The sequence below is a fragment of the Mytilus edulis genome, chromosome 5, assembly GCF_963676685.1.
Source record: "Mytilus edulis chromosome 5, xbMytEdul2.2, whole genome shotgun sequence".
NCBI lineage: Eukaryota > Metazoa > Mollusca > Bivalvia > Mytilida > Mytilidae > Mytilus > Mytilus edulis.
The window spans coordinates 18,094,141-18,117,680 of NC_092348.1; the positions used below are offsets into that span (position 1 = coordinate 18,094,141).

General features: G+C 31.4%; 2 protein-coding genes across 2 annotated transcripts in view; both read right to left on the bottom strand.

The window, feature by feature from the left end:
* LOC139523131 (mitochondrial inner membrane m-AAA protease component paraplegin-like) overlaps positions 1 to 23,540 on the bottom strand; it is a 133,005-nt gene that overhangs the window by 56,213 nt on the left and 53,252 nt on the right. The window lies entirely within an intron of this gene.
* Positions 908 to 21,621, bottom strand: LOC139522580 (semaphorin-5B-like). The gene is made up of 4 exons (XM_071316046.1): positions 21,564 to 21,621; positions 8,147 to 8,317; positions 5,067 to 5,231; positions 908 to 3,836 (listed from the first exon to the last, which is right to left on the bottom strand). The coding sequence occupies exons 1-4, from the start codon at positions 21,619 to 21,621 to the stop codon at positions 3,520 to 3,522; spliced, it is 711 nt and encodes a 236-aa protein (XP_071172147.1). The 3' UTR covers positions 908 to 3,519.

The following is a 23,540-nucleotide window of genomic DNA, read 5'->3' on the forward strand; positions in this document are numbered from 1 at the left end:
GGATACGTGCATAGATAACGAGTTTAGAAATATGCAAAATGCCCAAAACATTGAGCACAGGGTCAGACACACTAAACATTAAACCTCAACTCGTTTGTATCGGTATGAGGGACAATGAAAAGAAGATAATCAAGGCCATTCCCTTACAAGGACTTTCATTGAACGCATGCAAATTAAGCTCCTCATATAGACTTTAAACAACGTGAGAATATGATTATTTATTGTTCAAATTATGGCCTTTGACATTTACACACTGTGAAACAACACTCTAATTTTGAAAAATTGAGAAGGCTGAAAATCATAATAGGCTTTGTTTATCTCTTGGAATAATATATCTATTTCAAGTTGTATTCCACACAAAAATTGAAAATGAAATATATCTTCAATCAGATTTGATAATTGTTTAATATGAGTTCTTTGGATATAAAAGATAAACTGTCAATTTGGAGAGCATAGACAAATTTTTCACGTTTTACAATTCTGATCTGAATATTGTTTGTAGATAGATATATACATTGTTTTTTGTTTTATTTGAAATAAGTATTAAGTTAGTCCCATTTTTCGTTCCGTTTTTTTTTAATGTGTCGAAATGTCGTTATTACTCGAACAATTGGAGGACAAAACAATGAGTTCTAAATATTGCTTTATTCAAAATGATATGTACAGATAAATTCAAAACTCAATTATGTTTAATAAAAATACAGGTAATCCGGTAAAATTAAATATTGCAAATCATATCACCTCCGCCCGAAACAACTTTTTTCAGCATACTGTAACTGGATAAAAATGATACTACAAGAGCATATGTATACTGTTTCAGCTAAATTGCGCCTGTCACCATAATAATGTGCTTAGATTAAAAAATAGTTTTCCACTACTTTTTTTTGGATTAGCTGTAGGTGACAGGATCTTGAACATTTGATAAATGGTTTATTTAGTCCGACATAATTTTATAATCTAGTTTACATGAACCCTTTAGTTTCATACCAGTAATTGTTTCGAAGGATTCACTCTTTTCAATATATGAAATTCGGATTAAGTGCACAAACCCAGAAACTAGAAATAAACATATCTGGCAGCTAGAATGCTCTATTGTACGTTTTAAAGTTATTACTACATGTGTATAACGCATCTCTTCTATTTTAAAAAAACCCAAACAAAAACAAGTTATCATGTGATTACCTTGTGATTATCAATGGAAATCTGACTATTTTGATATCATTTTATAACTTAATAATCCAGAAAAGGTACAACTTACTTGGTGTGTAGTTGAGAAAACTACAATATCAATATGTGAAAAATTCAATCTTATAAAAATCGTTATCGGTGACACAACATCAAAACGAATAAAACAATGCCACGACATACGAAACAGCAAACCTAATTAAAATAGGATCACGAACCTCACAAACACATATTGCTGAAATCAGCTTGTCTGGACCGATAAATCCATACAGGCACTCGTATTGTTCAATTATAAAAAAAAGCTGTGGTGAATTACATTCAACGATATTCATAAAAAAAAGAAACAAAGACATGATAGTTACTAGGACATGTTGAACACGTTTTCGTCTATAAACAGGTATTCAGTGACGGACAACCATTTTATGATGTTGTTCGTAAAATTGTGTAATACTCCAGTTTATCAATTAAGCAGCATTGGTCCAAAAGCTAAAATAAAAGACTCGGCCATCTTTCATAGAATGATTGACATGAAATCACAGTCTTCAATATCTCATCAACATAGTGATATAAACATCATATAAAGGTGAAAATGAAAGGTGCACAATGAGAACATTTAAGGAAGGATCATAAACAACACATTGCATGTTTTAAAGTGTATATGAAAGGTTCACAATATCAACAAAAGATACAATCATTATCATAAGGAGCACACAAAACAAATTACATCTTTCAAAGTATATATTAAAGGTGCACAATAGAAATAAATGATACAATCATTACAAGACGGAGCCCATACAACAAATTACATATACAACTCAAAATAGAATTCAAAATAATCTTCATCTCCCATGAACAACAAAATAATTTGTTTAAATCCTATGTTGTCAAATATCTTTGTCAAAGTTTGACTTACAATAAAAGATATGTGGGGTAAACGTTAACAAAACAGTACCATGTCCAAATACAAAAAAAAAGATATATGAAAATGTTTAAATGGTGATGTGCCTAAATGGGCCTAAAAATTGAAGTATAACGAAATTAGAAATTACCACAAAGGTAATTTAATTCTGTAAGAGGAATTGATTGGGGAAAATGTTCTTGAAGATACGATTTACATGAAAAAACTAGCATCTATTGGAAATATAATACATTGCTCTGTTTTATAGTATCAAAGGACAACGAAAAATATAACCAATGTATGTATACGTTTTTTTATTTTATTTTACTGAGTTTAGGGTCAAACAGTTCATGCACAATCAGAACGAAACAAAAAGGTAGCCTTGCAACAGGGTTTATAAGGATCTTTCAGAGGGGTGTTGTAATGGTTGTTTTACGTTTGTAGTATCATCGTATTTTTTTCTCCCAGCAGAAGTTCCTCCTGGAACTTTGTTATAAACAATGCTGTTATATATGTTTCTATTGGAATAATTATCAGTTCTCTTTACTCCGTGTGGAACGAATACAGTAATATTTCTTTCTGTTGAAACTCAATTCCAGAATGATTTTTTAATTTGGAACTGATATTAAAAAACAAATCCAATACCATGACATAGCAGCCCCTACTAGGCATTGAACGTACCGTATCAATCCTGATCGGACATAGCTGAGCATTTATATATCCCGCACAGCATAATGTGCGCGTCACGTTTACAAGAGGACGGGGAAGACCACGGATGACCATATTTCTAGATCACAGTTAACTCTTATGGAATGTTGCCAGTTAAAGATGCAAATTTATTTATACCATTATTGAAATAACTCATGCAAAAAGGAGGACATCAAGCCCCCAAAAAACTGTAAACACTGAGGCGAATTTAGCACATTCTGTTAAACATTGACTTGGAAAGAGTAGAAATGACTGTTGACAAAAATGTACTAAAAAAAACTGAAGTTTGATAATAAGGTTTACATTCATGTTAGAATTTATCATTTTAAATTACATGAGTTAGGTTTTTGACAAACTATTTGATTAAAGACATTGGAAATCACAATGGGACAACATGTCCTAATATTAGAAGATCTGTAAAAAAACATATACCATGAAACATATGAATACAGTAGTTCTAATTATTATCTAATTATTACTGACCTGAATTTCTTGCAATAGAATGGTCTGCTTCGTGAAAAATATTTTTGTTATTTTAAGATTATACATACAATTCATATTCAGTATCTGATAATAAATGTCTACACTTTTGATTTCTTATTGTTATTGATTTCTGCACGAGAAAATCGTGCAAATGATGAATCTCTGATATGAGTTCCAATCACAGTGATTTTAGATTCTTCCTGAAGTCAAAAATAGTAAAAAAACAACATTTGCCTCAATATTTTTCAATAAGCATTTGCTATTTTCACTGACTTGCATTTACAAACCTTTCTGTAAATAATTGCTACAACAGCGAAAACACGTGGCGCGTCCACACAAATAATCATTACCAATGGGATAACCAACAGAGCGACACCTACATAACCTACAGATGCAGCAGACGTTCTGTCGTCACGTGCTGATATGCGTTTCCTGATAGAAGCAGAGATGTTTTTCGAGTCGATTGTTAAGTTGCTCTTCATTTCGTTCAGCTCTTCCTTCATCATTTCTTTAAGATCATCCTTTGTTAGGTTTAGCTCTTTCAAATGTCCCCATTTGTACACTAAATAAAAAAAATGTACCTTGTATAATTGGTTTCAGGCTGATAACAATTGTAGTATACATCTAAAAAGTAAAATAACAAAAATACCGAACTCCAAGGTAAATTCAAAACAGGAAGTCCCTTATCTAATAGCAAATTCAAAAGTTCATACACATAAAACAAATGGAAAACAACTGTGATATTCCTGACTTGGTACAGGCACTTTCGTATGTAGAAAAAGGTGAATTAAACCTGGTTTTAAAGCTAGCTAAACCTTTCACTTGTATGGCAAACAATTCCATTATATTTACAACAAAACAAACGGACATAATAGGTAAAAATGACAAAAATAAGGGATCAAATGGCAAAATCAAAATCTCAAACACATCAAACGAATGAAAAACAACTGTCATATTTCTGACTTGGTACAGGACTATCCTAATATTCATTAATGAACAATATAATAATCTTCTAGCATTCATTCAAACATATGATATATATCATAAACATCCATTTATTAGAGTGAAATTTTATTGGTGCATCCAAAACAAAAACTGTGATACTCTTATAAAGTTTAGGATAATATACGGGATAAAACATGTGATGGAGCAAAGGGTAACGAACTGATATGTTCACGACTTGATAGGCAGATAATATCACTTTCCACAAGTAATTTAGTCCTAAAAATAAGTTTAATGTTGCAAAATGGTAATTGCATTGAAATATGATTATTTAGTTGAATACAATACATGAAAACAGAGGCACCGTCTTTAAAGCTAACAAGACAAAACTTCAGATATCAAGAATCTTGCCTTCTTGAATTAGAAGTTCAAAATTTACTTAATGATATAAATGTACCACACGCTGTTTCGAGTTGTATGTGGCCATCACATAAAAGTTTACTCGACTACTATTTGCACTAATGTCTTATAGATGTATGCACAAAACGCAAAGTGGATACTGGGAGGCGAAATTGTGTCATACTTGATAAATTACCAATATTATAGTTGATACAAACTATCAAGAAGCTATGATTTGTAGTTGCTGACAAAAATGCCGCTTAAAAGAACTGTTTATTCTAGAGAATTAAGGTTGATGCAAATGCATATTTTCTTTATTTTCGAATAAAATGTTATCGTTTGTTTATCAGTCAGTGAAAGTTCAATAATAAGTCAATATTGAAACCAACTTATTATTTTATTTTCACTTTAAATAAAACTGTTTCTTAGCGAATCAAGTTTTGATATATACCTGGACACTCTTTGATGTTACATTGAACGTACGTAACATTGTCACCGGGACATTCATCTCCATCATTTGTTGGCGCTGGATTATCGCAGCGTCGGCGCCTTATTTGTGTCCCATTGTCACAAGATGTTGAGCAGTGACCATCATCCTCCCAGCAGTTCCATGATCCTACAAGTATTTTAATCATCATCAATTAATGGAACATTTTTTTTAAAGTTTTATTCTAAGATTGAACAATTGGTACATTAGAATGTGTACATTTTTATTTTTATCATAAAATATAACATCGAAGGAATGTTTTGACATTTAAAGAAAACTTGACTTATACAATGCCAAAATAAAAGTATCGACCTTCAGTAGGATCGTTAGGATTTAACCTTATAACAGGTATTGAAAAAGTAAATCAACTTAAAAACGATGAGAGTCAAAGAATTGAACTGTATCTCTTATATGGGATATTGGTATTGTTTAAAAATCAATTCCGAGCTCTTTTGTTTTCAAATCAATTAATAATACCAAAGATTAACAAGTTCCATATCAAATCCGATACCGATACCAATAGTACATATGCCACACGTGGTTTCTGATTGTATTGTTACCTGTTACCTTCAGTAACTCTATCTTCTATTAGATAAACCTCGAATTCTTCCAGTAGGTGATTTATATATATGTGATACCCGAAAGTACACTTTTTAACAAGCGGAAGTCAATTTGCTTCCATATCAATACCACTATAGATTTTGATAAATAAGTTAAACAAACTAAATTTAGCATAAACGTTTATTGTAGTTAGTAAACCTGAACAGATTCAAACAGAACGATTTTGAAAGCAGAGCAAATTGCACATTACAATCGGCATGACTTTGTCAGATGACAATACGAATTTAGGCTAAAAATAAAGCAAAAATTCTTTAATTCAGTTACGGACCCGCGATTCCACGGGTGTTATCGAGTTGATACTAAAATTAAAGGCGGATATATATATGATGAGTGTTAACAATCACTGAGTCTCAACAAATAACAAATAACAATTATAGGTTAAACTACTAAGCATTGACTCATACCGAACAGCAAGCTATAAAGGGACCCGAAATAACTAATGTAAAATTATTTAAACAGGAAAACCAACGGTCTAATCAATATAAAAACACACACTAAGAGACGGGAATCACCCATGAACCTCTCCACGTTATTTTTTCTTTTATCTATTGATTTATCTATCATCTCTATTTAAAAAAAATTAACATGAATGTGTATTCAAACATCCCCCAAACCTTTCGAAAAGAATACACATTTAGTTATGTTCTAATTTGTTGATGACACAAACGTAAGTGCAGATGTTAACAATATTCAAACATCTAATTAAACATTAGAGATAACCTTTACTAATAAGTTTGTTGAAAGGTTCGATATATTTACACGGATCACATAGTGATTTCTGCACTTTTCGTACAAAAAAGTAAAATCAGAAAAATACTGAACTCCGAGGAAAATTCAAAACGGAAAGTCCCTAATCAAATGACTTAAATAAAAAATCTCAAACACATCAAACGAATGGATAACAACTGTAGTATTCCTGACTTGGTACAGACATTTTCTTATGTAGAAAATGGTGGATTTATATGACCGTTAAATTTAGGATGTGAAATACCGTTTCTAATTAGTTTACTAGTCAAATCTTTTTGTGCTTCTTTGTTGCATGTTTGTTTGTTGTTGTGGTGATTGAGATTATAACACAATGTACCCCTGTTTGAGATAATTTTACCTATTATGTTTGTTTGTTTTGTTCGTGCATTATTGTCGAAGTAAAGGAATTTGATGCGACTGTCATACAAGTGAAAGGTTTAGCTAGCTTTAAAATCGGGTTTAATCCGCAATTTTCTAAATAAGAACATGCCTGTACCAAGTCAGGAATATGATAGTTATTATACATTCGTTTGATGTGTTTGAGCTTTTAATTTAGCCATTTGATTAGAGACTTTCCGTTTTGAGTTTTCCTCATAGTTCAGTATTTTTGTGATTTTACTTTTCGCGATAAGTGGACTTTAATTTTTATTTTAATAATTAGGGATTTTATGGACCCTGGTACAGGTATTTTCTGAATTGTTTACAAAAAGAGATAAACGATTATCAACAGTATGAGGAATTTTATTCAAATAATTGTCTGGAGATTTTCAATCAAATTATCGACGGTTTAACCAGTTCTTAGAGTAGGCAGACAGCACGCCTGTTATCCGGCTATCATGCAAGTGAGAGGTTACACTAGCTATAAAACCAGGTTTAATCTACCATTTTCTACATAAGAAAAAGGAGATATCTTATAAACCCAAAAAGTGCAAACATTGTAAAATCATCACTGAAATGCAGTTTATTTGTACATGATTAAAGGTCTTGAGTTTGGTATTTCTTACATCTGTTTCATTTGTAGTGGAAATAATTCGATTCATTTTGTATGGAATCATCTTTCGTATTCGATCTTTGGGAAATCCCATTCTCTCTTTTTTTACAGCAGTGTTGTCTGGTATTTTGCTTTTTTTGTATTCGAATTATATGGTTTAAAATGTTCGACTTCTAAAATGTTTTTCAAACAAAACATCACATAAAGTCCCTAAATATATTCTCTCTTGATCAGAAACACTTACTTTATCGTAAATGCATGAGTATGTAGGGTTTACGACTTCAATGAAACTAATAGATTAAGATGTATCAACAATTATAGTATCTATTTCATTTTTCACTCCTCTCAGTATTGTTAATCATGTACAAATAAACTGTAATTCAGTGGGTTTTATTTGTGGCTGGATTTCATCTTTGTTTTTCGTTTATTTTTTTATGCATTCACTGAGCCGTTAATTTAAGCCTTTGGTTTTGTTCATTTGTTCTTTCGGGCCTTTTATAGCATGCTTTGAGATATTATTCTTAATCATTGTTGAAGGCCGTGCGGTGACATATATGTGCATACTTCAACGTCATTTTGTATCGAAAAAGTGTTTTCTTATTTGAAATCATACCACATCTTCTTAATTTATTATTGTTCACAAGATGATGACACTGGCAATTGTAAATACAATGTAGCTTCATACCTGGACATCCACCTATGTTGCATGGTCTATATTCACTATTTTCACCATCACAATCAACAGACAAATGGCCTGGTAATGAGTTATCATGGTTACACGTTCTTGTAAATAGCTGTTGACCTCCGTCACAAGAAGTAGAACATTCACCAAATGGTTTCCAGTCTCCCCAATGCCCTTCAATATATTAATATAAATGTACTGTATCCCAGGGTGTCTTATTAAAACTTTTTGTACATTATCATCAAACTCCGAATGACTTTGTACTATACCAATATCATAAGAGATATCCTATTTATAGAATTAACCAGTTGGACAGATAAAAATGTAAACATATAAACTTACAATTCTATTTTTAGTGCTCACTTATCAGACAACAAATTCAAATTATGAAATGACCATATATCACAAGACAAGCAAACACTTCTGTTTAGTCAGCTTTTACCTTCGCACTTCGAAACTAGATAATCTGGCAGTTGTCTTTATAACTATCCTACACACAGTCAGGCAATTGCACTGACATCAATTTCACGTTAATTTAAATTCATATGAATCTGTGAATTTCACCTCAAACGAGCGTATCCGTGAAATACATGAAATCAGTTCATGTGAGTTTAATGTGAATCTCATGTAAATCTCACGTGGAATTCCACGTGAAATTCACGTGAATTTTTATAATAAAGTAATGCAAAATCATGAAAAATACCAAATTTTGTTTTGGTAAATAAACTCATCATTGATACCAGGAGTAAATTTGGTAGTTATCCCAAACACCTGAAATTCATGTGAATCTCAATTTACGGGACATTCACATAAAAAAATTCATTTGAATTTCATGTATAAGCTCGTTTGAGGTGAATCTCATGTGAGATTCATGTGATATTCACGTGAGCAAATTTTACCTGTGTCTACAAATATCAACATTTATAATCCGAAGCTGAAATATACAATACATAATAGATCTTTGTATGATCTCATCTAAACATCTCACCATAAACTTGTTATTGAGTGAACGATATTTTACCGCTCATGAAATGAAAATTGTCTAACATTTGTTTTCCTAAAATTGCATTGAAATTTAACAGATTTTTTTGTCTTTATAAATTTTAAAAGGAGACATATTATGCAGGGTAATTGTTTGAACAGGGACATCGATACAGGTTGAACAGAGTTTCTAGTAATAATAAAAGAAAAACTGTTTTCGTTACATATCATACAATGACATCATACCACTTATACATCAAATACACTGTAAAATGAATCATTTGTACGTTGATATCAAAGGAGTTTCATTTTACGATACAGAATGAGTTTTGCACATTGCCGAAGACCGTACAGTGATCTCTAGTTGCTCACTTTCGGTTATCCCCGCTAAATAAAAATACAACATTAGAGAACCACTGATGAGGTTCCTGACTCGGGATAGTCATTTAAAACTGTGCTGGGGTTAAACTACTTGTATCGGTATTCCAAAAAAAGAAATGTCTGTAGTTACTGATACGCTACCTGCTGTCGTACACTTTAATGTAAACATACATAGCCTTCAACAATACACCCGTACATGATTTTTGGATAACATTCTATTGTTGGATTGCTACTTCATATTGACATAAGTAGTCTTAAAATGAGAGTTCTGCTCCACTATGCAGAATTTTAGATTTAAAATTATTTGATAAAAATGTTGATTTGATGGACATGCAGAAACCTAGGTAAAATAATAAAAAAATGAATATATTCGTTGAAAAGGGTAAAAAGCCTATAACAATAAATATATAAAGAACTCTCATTTTTACACTACTGACATGACTAAAATGTTCTACAATTTAACTCTTTTGATGAAAATCTTTTGAGACTGTGATAAAGATCAAAACAGAGACCAGAATTTAATGTAGCATTCAAGCAGACATGTTCAATTTGATATTTAAGTTCATTAGCATAACTACAGGTTATAAAGGGGTTAAGAATTTTGGACCTCAATGCTCTTCAACTTCGTACTTTGTTTTGCCTTTTTTAATTTTCCAATCCTGGTTTCTATAGTGAGTTTATTAATGGATAATAAGATATTCTATGTGCTGGTAAAGACTACTTTTGAGAGGGTAGTACAAGACAGAACTAATTTGACATCAAACAATAAGGTTGCAGATTTTAGTAAATTAAAATATATGATAAATTTTACATGACAGTATATGTTAGTTTTATACTACTTAATACTGTTTGTGATATGTTGTCCATGTCTGAGATTTGAGAGCAAGCATCATTGTTCCGTCCTATCGTTCCACTGCTAAATGCATTACATAGCAAACAGACAAATCATTAAACTAAACCAGTATTTTAACAAGTCAACCAAACAACTTTTGAATTCATATATTGTATTGATGTACCTGTACACCCTGTATAGCTTGTGCACGGTTTTTGAAATTCCTCGCTTAATAGAAAGTGGTGTGCTTTAAACGTTTGAGTTCCCTCGCCACAATTATTTGAACAATCTCTTTGTTCAAGTCTCCACCCTACAAATAAAATCAATTTCATCTTGTTCAATTTATAGAATACGGTGTTTGAGGATGTATTGATCATTTTGAACATATTTGGGTTGAAAATTGTTGGTTAAGGTGGCTCGAGACTATTCGACTGCGCATAATTTCACGCATGAATTACAAAAGTATTTGTCGTAAATTCTATATTATTTTTTTTAATATTTTGATTGATTAGAAATGTCAAATCATTGTAGTTATGTAACTAATAGAATATTTTCGTTATTATCGGTATTTGTAAAGGGTCAAAATGACATTTCACCAATTTTCACAATTTTCCCGCCAAAATTTGGGTTTTAAGGTAAAATATTTTTTTTTCCTTATCGGTGACTTATGTTTTTTATTGGCTCATTCTTTGAAGCTATATTCCAGCTTTTCATATAACAGTTTTGGACCAATTGTCATAGAACGTTTTTTTGATATTCCGAAAAAAATATGTCAACAACTCTATTTCCCCTATCATTTCATTGAAAAATGGTCCCTTTTACATACCTGTTTAAAAGTAAAATATTGAGCTTAAATGGTCCGTGACCCCATATTTTTTTTGGACCAATTTGAATCATTTTCTTTAAAGAATAAAATAACCAAAAATACGGCACTTCTGATAGAAACTTCGAATACGCCCGAGCCACCTTAAATCATGTATTCTGCTACAATTTATCAGTCTCTCTTTTTAAGTAGGTAAAAAGAAACACAATGTGTTTCTGTTATTGATTTGTCTTTCTTTATAACACTATAAAATTCAAAGTTGATTCTGAGCTCAAAATATATTGTGTCCGCAAACTTGTTTAACCAAACCACATTCTGTACATACCTGTTCAAAGTAAGGAGCTTATAATTAAATGGTTGTCGTTTGTTGCTGTGTATCATATTTGGTTTTTGTTCATTGTTTTGTACATACGTCAGACCGTAGGTTTACTCGTTTGATTCATTTTCAATTTAGCAAAGCAGTGCCTTTCATAGCTGATTATACGGTATAGTGGTTTTGCTCATTATTCAAAGCCGTTCCGTGACCGATAGTTTCTCACATCTATATCATTTGATAACTTGTGATTAGTAGGCTCTTGCAATCATATTACATAAATATATCTTTTGTTCTCACATTATAAAACCTAATACAAGTAAGTACATTAGTGAAGTAATGATAGTGAGTGTAGAGTTCTTGTGTTACGAATTAATTCAATGTATCCCCTTGTCCTACACTAACTGAACAGATAATAACTTATTTCTTTTCCACCTTTTTGCAGATTGTCTTTGACTGATCATAGATGATTATCAATTTTATTTAAATTAAAATAATAGGAAATGAATGTTTCAAATTTCATTTTGACATCAGTAGTGTAAAGATGAGAGTTTTGCCCAACTATGCAGAAATTTAGGTTTAAAATTATTTGATAAAAATGTTGATTTGCTCATTTTTACACTACTGATATGAATAAAATGTTCCATAATTTAACGCGTTTGATGAAAATCTTTTGATTTGAGACTCTGATAAAGACTTAAACAGAGACCAAGATTTAATGTAGCATTCAAGCAGACATGTTCAATTTGATATATAATTTCATAAGCATAACTACAGGTTATAAGGGGGTTAAGAATTTTGGACCTCAATGCTCTTCAACTTCGTACTTTGTTTTGCCTTTTTTAATTTTCCAATCCTGTTTTCTATAGTGAGTTTATTAATGGATAATAAGATATTCTATGTGCTGGTGAAGATTACTTTTGAGAAGTGAGAACAAGAAAGAACAATTTTGAAATCAAACAAAAAGGTTGCAGGTGGTAGTAAATTAAAATATATGATAACTTTTAATAGACATTATATGTTAGTTTTATTTTACGTAATACTGTTTGTGATATGTTGTCCTTGTCCAAGATGTGAGAACAAGCAGCATTGTTCCCTCCTATCGTTCCACTGCTAAATACATTACAAAGCAAACAAACAAATTATTAAACTAAACCAGTATTTTATAAAATAAACCAAAAATCTTTTGAATTAAGATATTGTATTGATATACCTGTACACCCTGTATAGCTTGTGCATGGAAATCTAACATCCGTCTCAAATATTACAGCCCCATAAAAAGTGTAGCGTGCATGAACCATTTGAGTTCCATGTCCACAATAATTTGAACAATCTCCTGGTTCAAGTTCAATTTTGGACGCTACAAATAAAATCGGTTTTATCTTGTTCAATCTATAGAATACGATGTTTGAGGATGTATCGATCATTTTCAACATATTTGGTTGAAGATTGTTGGTCATGTGTTCTGCTACAATTTATCAGTCTCTCTTTTTAAGTAAGTAAAAAGAAACAAAATGTGTTGCTGTTATTGATTTGTCTTTCTTTAGAACACTATAAAGTTCAAAGTTGATTCTGAGCTCAAAATATATTGTGTCCGCAAACATGTTTCATCCCGCCAAATTCTGTACCTACCTGTTTCAAGTCAGGAACTAATAATAAAATGGTTGTCGTTTGTTGCTGTGTATCATATTTGGTTTTCGTTCATTGTTTTGTACATACATCGGACCGTAGGTTTTACTCGTTTGATTTGTTTACAATTTAGCATAGCAGTGCCTTTCATAGATTATCATACGGTATAGTGGTTCTGCTCATTATTTGAAGCCGTTCTATCTTTATTTCTAATAAAACCCACGATACAACTAAGTACATTGCTGAGGTAAAGATATTGAGTTCTTGTGTTACGAATTAATACTGTAACAATATTTCCCTTTTCCATTATAACACTTACTGAACTGATAACAACTTATTTCTTTCCCACCTTTCTGCAGATTTGTCTTTGACTGATCATAGTAGATTATCTCAAAATAGTAGGAAATGAATGTTTGAAATTTCATTTGAAAACTTCTTATTGTAAACAGTTCTTTTGTTTGTTTGTGAAAAAATAGTAAAGTTCTAAATAGTCTGGTAAATTATTATTTAACAGATTAAAAAATGTTAATAACATTAACATTACCATTGGTATGCTAACATGGTGTCTTCAACCAATGAAAACATACTATGAATCGTACATTGAGCTAGTGAAATAATACGATATCAACAAGGCCAGTAAATTACATATTGGTCAAGAGCGCGAAAGAAGCCGAACTTTAAATGTTTTCAAGTAGAAAGGCTGCCAAATCCAGTCGTAAAATATCATTAATATCTTCGTATTCATAAAGAACCTCTGAGCATTTCAGTTTACGCTTATACATTGTGGTATGACTATGTGAATAGCACAGTCGTTTGTAGGTTTCTGATGATCTTAGGGTGAAATGCAACTTTCGAAAATATGTTTATCAATGATCCTTATTTACCATTATTTAGGTACACAAACTATCATTTTAATATATAAAGTTGTATTTGTTAAATTAGTGGTAAATTCTACCAAAAGGAAGGAAATGCATATAATTATATAAAAAAATGTTCATCATACCCGCCTGAATTTGTTTTAAAGCGAAACAGAAAATAACAATATATGTTGATTCCTATCTAATCTAATTTATTTTGCTAGAAGTTTTTATCAAGAAATGCATGAAAAGAGACAAAGAAATTAAAACTGTGAGTTGCATTGATTATATATTTCTTATGGCAAATATCTTTGAGATTTCTTCGCCAATTTAGTGTCAATACAATTAGGTTTTATTATAACAACCATGGTACGTATACAGTGTTAAAAAATGAAACTGCCTGTGGAGCATACGTACAAAAATATATATCTTTTGATTATGCTTGTTTAACATAGTAGTATGCGTACGAACATTTATTAACCAATTATAAACCCAAGGATTGGAAATGTGCCACTGTTTAGGTTCAGTCTTATAAGTCGTAATATCATTTTTGGTATGCAAGAGTCCAATTTGAAGAACAGAAATACGTCTAATTGCAAAACATTTGCAACAAATGTTAAATTAATTTGAATAAGCTAAGACCTAATGTAAAACAACTTTATTCTCAACTCCACACTCCAATGTTTTAGAGCACAAAAATATATAATTTGGTAGTTAACTCTTTTCTTTTATTTTGCATCTTGGTTAGCGACAAACACGCACCAAATGCGATGATTGTTTTTATTATTATTATTATTCAATAATTGAAAAAATAAAATTAAATAATCTGATGTACTTACAGCTATCTGCACGAAAAGAAAATATTGAAAGTATGAAAATAACTGTATCTTCTATTCTAAGATCCATGCTGAAATAATAATTTTCTCCAGTATATGAAACCGCCTCTGCTGTTTAATTTATAAAGTAACGTGATGATCAGATACAGTTCATTTTTTAAATAATTAAAATGTAATGATATGGACAATTCAATGCAGTGTCATTTAGAAATAGTAAATATTGACTAGATCATTCATAAAACATAAGCGTTAGATGTCAAGGGAGTTCTACTGAAACGTTGACCGAATCATTTATTAATGATGACGTGACTTTCCTGTTTTTCTCTCTTTCAAACAAAACGTTACGGATAACCTGCTTTCTTTTGAACTGGTATGATTTAGATAGTGCATCCGAGTTGTTTGTAAAGTTTATTTTAAAGGAGCATTCGCAGTCAAAATCATGTTCACCAATTTGACACTAATTCTAATATTTGATTGATAACATAATAAACGGTATATCCAGTCTTAAATAAACAGTTAACAATTCATGTACTCGATTATATTTATCAGAGTTTCGTGTATATTTAAGTCTAGACGCCATATAATTAACTATCGAGATGACCTCCGAAGACGGCAGGTGGTGATATAAGCCGATATAAACATAAATTTAAATTTAAATAGATAGCGACCTCGTGCAATTGGATTTTTCTATGTCTGTTTTATTTCGTGTTTAACATAGGATAATTACGTTTAAGCCTGTATAGGAATGATTTTTTGGGGGGATCGAATCAGTCAACGAAAATGTTCACCTTTTTTCACTTTCAATGCTGACATGATTTTCCTTTAAATGACTGAACACGACTAAAACATGCATAACTAATCTCTAGATAATTGGTTCACATGATCACGGATTCAATGAGGTCGAATTATTCACTTGCAAATGAATAATTCATCAGCGATGTTTTCTTTTTATTATTTTGACAAAATTGAACCAAATTGGATAGTACTAAAAGCGAATTATTACTTCATTAATTTATTTATGATTGAACCAAACTAAATCATATTCTATTATTTTTTTCATATCTTTAAGCTATTGTTCCTATAAAGAAAGCTTTTAACATACAATTTCCGAGTGTACCTGATTAGAATAATTACAGAAATTAAGCGTCGCGTAAATTGTTTCGATCCATTAGCTATAGATGACCCTGTATACAATAACTGTTATTTAATGAGGTAAATATGTGACGTGGTTGGATTTTACGGGGGCCGTTAGTTTTTCAAGACAATTTTCAAGACAATTTAATCGCATTGTTACCGAAGTAAAAAATTATATATTCCGATAAATAATAAAAGACCATGTTTTAATGGCAAAATTTATACCAAAACCAATTAAACCTAAAACTTTTACCATATTTACACATGTACATGTGAAAGCACAATAATTTCCTTTTCTTAAAGTTGCACGTAACGTTTTGCGCCGTAAATATGACTTTCTCTAACATTTTCTTCAGAAGAAAACCTGTTTGATTCTCAATTAAATTCATTTACAGTGAAATCTGTTTAAGAAACCACCTGTATTAAGTAGAAACCTATGTTCAAAGACTTTTAATTTTATGTCCCTTTGTAAGGAAATTATATATAGATTAAACCTGTGATAAAAAGCATGTGTCCGATCTGGCTGTGCTTTTTTAACAGGTCTCACTGTATATAGAAACACCCCTTATAATAAACTAATACTTATATGGAATAACAATGATTCAGTACTAAGAGGATTAAGTATAAATTGATAGATTTTTGTGTATAGACAAAGGCTAAATCAGGACAAGAAATCAGAGCTATATACAAGGGAGATAATTTACTTTTAAATTTAACATTTCCAAAATTTTATAATCATACCAGCAGCCAAACTTAACACACACATACATTACGTTTTGTATTTTGATTTTGCCATGTCGTTATGGACTTTCCCAATTGATTTTCCTCTAAGTTCCGTCTTTTTGTGATTTTCCTTTTTAATACAATATTTTGGTACATGTCGGTTTGTTCAAATGACTAAAACGGTCGAGTGGCAATAAGTATGGTTGTATTGAGAAAGTTGCAATCACTCATTTTAATTCTGCCTTATAAGGTTTTTGTGCACCCCTTAAAACCAACCAGAACGATGAACAGTTAAATCAATCTTCTTGCAGCATATCAGTTCAGATTAAAGTTGAAAACAGTTTTATAGGTTGCACTTTGTAAGTACAGCTGTTTCATAAACTACGCCTCTTTTGGGAAGATATACAATATTCATAGATATTTTGTTTTGTTTACGTACTGGTTCCCAGATATGATCTCTATGTTTCGTTTCATAGAGACATAACTTGGGATCGTTACCAGTATAAATGCACATGGTAGGCGGCGGAATTGAATTCTGAGTAAGACATAAAGTGAAGGGAGGGGTGTTGCAGAATTGTATTATAAATTTAACTCTTCGACGTTCGAAACATATAAATGTTGAAAATATGCCGCGCAGCCCTATGTTTTGATCTTTGAATAAAAACTTAGTGCATATCAACTTTCCATTCTAGGATGAATTTTTTTACGTAAAAGTGGCATAGTTTTAGCCGTAAAGGGAATTCTTATTTGAAATTGCATTGTCTATATTTCCATAAATCCAACCTATAAGACTTTGATACGCCTAGAACTTAATAAGTGGATGTAGTTGTATTGAACCAATGATTCATTTGAAGGCTGATGAAGAACGGTAATATCTTCAGATTAGGTAGCACCTAGCAACTAGCTATTTACCGAGCATTAATGTTCCACGAAAGTTTTACAATTTTAACTGAAATTTACAATATCACATACAGCTTCTTTTTTTGTACTTTGTGTTTTTTTTTCGATTTGGCTAATGTTTAGTATTAACTAAACGAATTTTAGGAATAAAGGAGATTATTCGTCTTAATTTATAACTAAATGTGAAGGAATTTGAAGGTATACACTGTCTGAGATATGAATAAATTATTTGTGTAATCCTATCAAGGTTTCTAATCAATCCTTCATTTGACTCTTTGGTGGAGTGGATAAGAAAGAAAGGTTCTGGTTCTTTGTGCTTTTAGAGGGATTTAAAGCGTGCTTATACACAGATTCCAATATATCCTGATGATTGGCATTTGGTTGGATTTTCTTGGAATAATCATATCTTTTTTATCAGGTATTGTCAATGGGCTTAAGGTCAGCTGCATATATTTGCCAAAAGGTGACTAATGCGGTAAGTTTTATATTGGGCGCTCGTTATGGTTTACAAATTTTTAAATGTCTTGATGATCTAGAGGGCTGTGACGTAAAAGAAAACACTTCTGATGCGTATGCTATTTTGGGTGAAGTATTTGACAACTGTGGTTTGAGAAAGTCTCTAGAAAAAGCTGTTCTTCCTTCTCCTTCTGTGGTTTTTCTTGGTATACTCTTTGATACAATAAGTTGTACTCTATCTATTTCTAAGGACAGGTTAAAGGAAATGTTTGGTTTGGTTGAAAATTGGTTGCAAAAGGATAAATGTTCTTTAAGAGATTTACAATTATTGCTCGGTAAACGTTTTGTGAGTTCGCGTGTTCATCCAGGGCGACCTTTTGTTTCGAGGTTATTGGTTTGATTGCGGACATTCGGTGGTCAAAATATTACGAAAACTTGCGCCCAAGTATATTAAGTGTTAGTTTTAGTTTGGTAGAGTAAGTTTCTAGATATTTACAATGGGGTTTTTATGATGTTTTTTTATTGACTTTTAGTAAATTGATTATTCAATATAACAACAATTTAATTGATTTTATTTGCAACACAAGTTATTTTGGTGTTTCTCTGTTATACTAAACTTTTTTTATTGGTGTAGTTAATTATATGTAATTAGAATATTGTAATTACATGTTCTCTTTTGGTCAAGATACTTTGAGGTTTTTTCCTTTATTTTTCAAAAAATGATGGTTAAGAAAGCTGGATTAGACCGTTACTTCTACATCTGGTTTACATGTGAAGTTCTATTAGTTTGCAGGATTCTAGAATGTGTTGTTTGTATTATCAGGTATGTTTATATAGTAGTGTAGTTTTTTATATAACAAAAGACACTTTATAGTGACCTTTAGTTTGGTGCATTTGTAAATTTTGAAGTTAATCTTTATAATTAATATGGACTTTAAATGAAAAATTATGAATTACAAATATATAGTTGTAAAAAAAAATATGATTATTACGGAAGAGTATATCGGTCACGCGTTATTAGTAATTTCGCCGTTATTCTATGAGAATTAATGCTTTATAAGATGATAATATAGGACTATTATATAACGATTATGCCATTATAAATTATAATATTTCATAAGTTATCTTCGGATATTACTTTATTATATTGATTACAGTTTAAATAAACTGAAAAGTATAATTGTTAAAAGTCCTTTTCTTAGTTATATTATTTTATTTCTAAACTGGAATAAACCCACATTAATCAGAAGACAATTATTGGGCAATATAGAAAAGGTGTACTAAAATAAATGGTCTCTAAACACATTAACTCCAAATGGAGCTTTCATTAGTAGAAGCCATATTAACTATGTGTATCAGTGAGAAAAATGTAAAAGCATAAAAGTATAGTATATATACCAATACACATAATTAACAGCGCCTGGTGATGTTTCATAGACTGACCGGTTTCGGTCCAAAAAGGACCTTCATCAGAGGCAAAATGGTGGATTAATGTTTGCACCCTATTTATATAGATATGGTTAACCGGCGGTTCAGATTAAACCGGCGGTTCAGAGTTAACCGGCCGATCAAAGTTATCCAGTGGATAAATATGTATCTGGTTGATATCTAAACAAGTTCAATTATCCTTTCAGTGAAAAATCCAAGTGGGATTTTCCATGGTTACAGTTATCTATATTTAGCTAATGTACATGTTACAGTAATCTTTTTGACATGTTACGGTAAACATTTTGACATTATACAGTAAACATGTGACCTGTTGATATAACCAGATTTGGGCTTTAACATTGGGTAAAGGGTGTTTTAATAATTTAAGAAGTACATGGTAATAATTTAGTCTTGATCTTTGGCTTATGATACACCTAAAGATCAAGTCTTTGAATAGTATTTCATGGTAGTCATGTGATCTTGATATTTGGCTAATGATACACCTAAATATCAAGTCTTGAAATAGTACTTCCTAGTAGTCATGCAGTCTTGATCTCAGGCTTATGATACACCTGAATATCAAGTCTTGAAATAGTAATTCATTGTTGTCATGCAGTCTTGATCTTTGGCTTATGATACACCTAAATATCAAGTCTAATAATAGTATTTCATGGTAGTCATGCATTCTTGACGTTTTAGCTTGTTATACGCCAAAACATCAAGTCAAAACTATTACCCCCTCCCCCTAACCAAACAACATTTGGTTTAGGGGGGGATCGTATTGAGAATGCTTCATTTAAGCCTTTAGTGTACTCCTTTAAAGATTAAAGGTAGACGAATATTAATCCTCAGTGTTAAAAAGTTTTCAACACCTTAAGTTTGTAATGTAGGTATTGCATATATACAGCAATTTCAGGTAACCGCTAGGCTTACGCTTAGAGCTCCGTGGTCAGTGAAAAACCAATAGGAAATATAGGAAAGGTGTACTGACATAAGTGGTCTCTAAACACATTAACTCCAAATGGAGCTTTCGTTAGTAGAAGTCATATTAACTATGTGTATCAGTGAGAAAATGTAGAAGCATAAAAGTATAGTATATATACCAATACACATAATAAACAGCGCCTGGTGATGTTTCATAGCCTGACCGGTTTCGGTCCAAAAAGGACCTTCATCAGAGGCAGAATGGTGGATTAATGTTTGCACCCTATTTATATAGATATGGTAACCGGCGGTTCAATTAACCGGCGGTTTGGTTAACCGGCGGTGAAGTTAACCAGCGGTTCAGATTTAACCGGTGGTTCAGAGTTAACCGGCCGATCAAAGTTATCCAGTGGATAAATATGTATCTGGTTGATATCTAAACAAGTTCAATTATCCTTTAAGTGAAAAATCAAAGTGGGATTTTCCATGGTTACAGTTATCTATATTTAGCTAATGTACATGTTACAGTAATCTTTTTGACATGTTACGGTAACAATTAAGACAATTATTGCTTTATTGGTCATTTGCAGTAATTAATTAACGTAGATCAATGTCATAGTAATGAGTAGATTCCGATTTAATGATTCTATTCTAAATATAATGTTGATGTATTCCTGGTTATTCAACTACGTAGCCCCGTTAGGTACATGCAAAGAAAAAAGTTAATTGTGCACACAAAAAAATACATTCTGCGCATAATTTGAAAATATTGTGAGCTTAAAATAATATATTGTGCGCTCAAAATAATACAATAGGCAACTATAGGTAACCAGCCTTCAATACAGAGCAAATGACATTCTGTTTATTAAAATGTGATAACGTTGGTTATAGAGAGGTCGATAAGATACCAAAGGGATTAAAACAAAATAATAAGACAAAGGCAAACTGAGAAAGCTTTTGCAAAAAAAAGTTAGTAACAAGTCAAAAAAGCTGAATACAGAAAATTTAAGACTGAGCATCAAGAACCCCGCCAAAGAAAGGGAAAACCTGCCATCTAAACCACTTTATGGTGGAAGTCCCCCAACAGCAGTGTTGACAAGATATATTGAAACATCTATGACATAATTATAGCCTTAACACAAGTACCATAAAAAAAAAAACATTCAAAACAATAACAACTACATATGATATTGTAAACTATACCTTCACCAAAAACATGAAAATGTTCTAATTTGCCACTGTCATCAAGGGCCAAAGCCATAATTTAGAAGAAAAAAGTTCATATCAGATGGAATATGTGTACTATATGTATACTTATACATGAGCAAAGCATTGACAGCCACAAATGGAGCATGGTATGCTTACCCTTGTGAGCAGCAGATATCACCCCTTACGTGCCAGTCAACAGTTCAACATTTCCATTAGGTTCTTTTTTGTTGAGTTTTGTTTTAATACATCGTCATTAAAGTTATATAAAACTTCAAACTTCAGAAAAAAGTAAGAGATGTTTTATATACTTGAATGGCTAAGTTTGACTCTAAAAGAAGTTGTCGTGATTTAAAAAAAAAGAAAATCCTTTACATTATCAAAATCTTCATAAATGTACCGATATTAATTATAAGCTTCCCAGACACTAATTCGCCGACTTTCCCCGTATGCAGTGACCTTAACTACGAGACCCCTCGTTTTAACTTCGGCCACCTCACAGCGGAAGAAAACAGAGTGCCGGAAACTTTTGAGTTCCCTCGCCACAATCTTTTAGACAATCTCCTGGTGTAAGTATGCACCCTAAAAAAATCATGTATTCTGCTACAATGTATCAGTGTCTCCTTTCAAGTAAGTTATAAAAAACTCAATGTATTGTTGTAGTTGTTTTGTTTTTTCTTTAGAACACTATAAAATTCAAAGTTAATTCTTAGATAAAAATGTATTGTGACGCAAACAGGTTTCACCCCGCCACATTCTGTACACACCTGTCCAAAGTAAGGAGCTAATATTTAAATGGTTGTCGTTTGATGCTGGGTATCATATCTGGTTTTCGTATTTTGTATTGTATAAACTTCGGACCGTAGGTTTACTTGTTTGAATTCGTTTAAAATTTAGCATAGCAGTGCCTTTCATAGATTATTATACGGTATAGTGGTTTTGCTCATTATTTAAAGCCGTTCCGTGGCCGATAGTTTCTTACATCTATGTCATATAATATCTGGTGATTAGTATAGCTCTTGAAATCATATGACATAAATATATCTTTATTTCTCACATTATAAAACCCATGATACAACTGTAAGCACATTGCTTAAGTAATGAAAGTGAGTGTAGAGTTCTTGTGTTACGAATTGATACAATATTTCCCTTTTTCCTTTATACCACTAACTGAACAGATAATCACTTATTTCTTTCCCACCTTTTTGCAGATTGTCTTTGACTGATCATACATGATTATCAATTTTATTTAAATTAAAATAAAAGGAAAGGAATGTTTCAAATTTCATTTGAATACTTAATATTGGATTGCAGAATGTAAACTTTTTTTGTGTGAAAATATAGTGAAGTTCTAAATGGTCTGGTTAAATATTATTTAACAGATTGGAAAATGTAAATGACATTACTATTGGTATGTTGATATGGTGTCTTTAACCAATGCCAACATTTGAACAAATATCATAAGTTGTACAGTGTGCTAGTGACATAATACGAAATAACAAAGTCAGTAAACTCCGTATTGGGCGAGAGCGCGAACGAAGCTGAACTTTCATTGTTTTCAACTAGAAAGGCTGCAAAAACCAGCTGTAAAATCAACAGCCTGGTGGTCACTGAAATTATTGTATTAGAGAAAAAAATGATGGCTTCATAATTATGTAGAAAAATTAATTCTATACTTTCTGTACCTCTTCCGACATTTTTTTGTAACATTTCTTCTATAATTCTAAATCTATTCTGAGCTAATCTTTGTGTTCATAAAAACCGCCTCTAATATAAATATATAGGTTAACTTTGAAGTTAGAAGTAACAGTCCGTTGATTTGCCGATTGTTCTATAAATTAAAATTTCATGAATTGACGATGACAGTGTCGTTTAAAATATAATATTGGATAAATATATAGACAGTTGTATGCTGTACACAATAAGTTAGATTTTACAGGAAAAAAATTACAATTACTGACCAAAATTAGTATA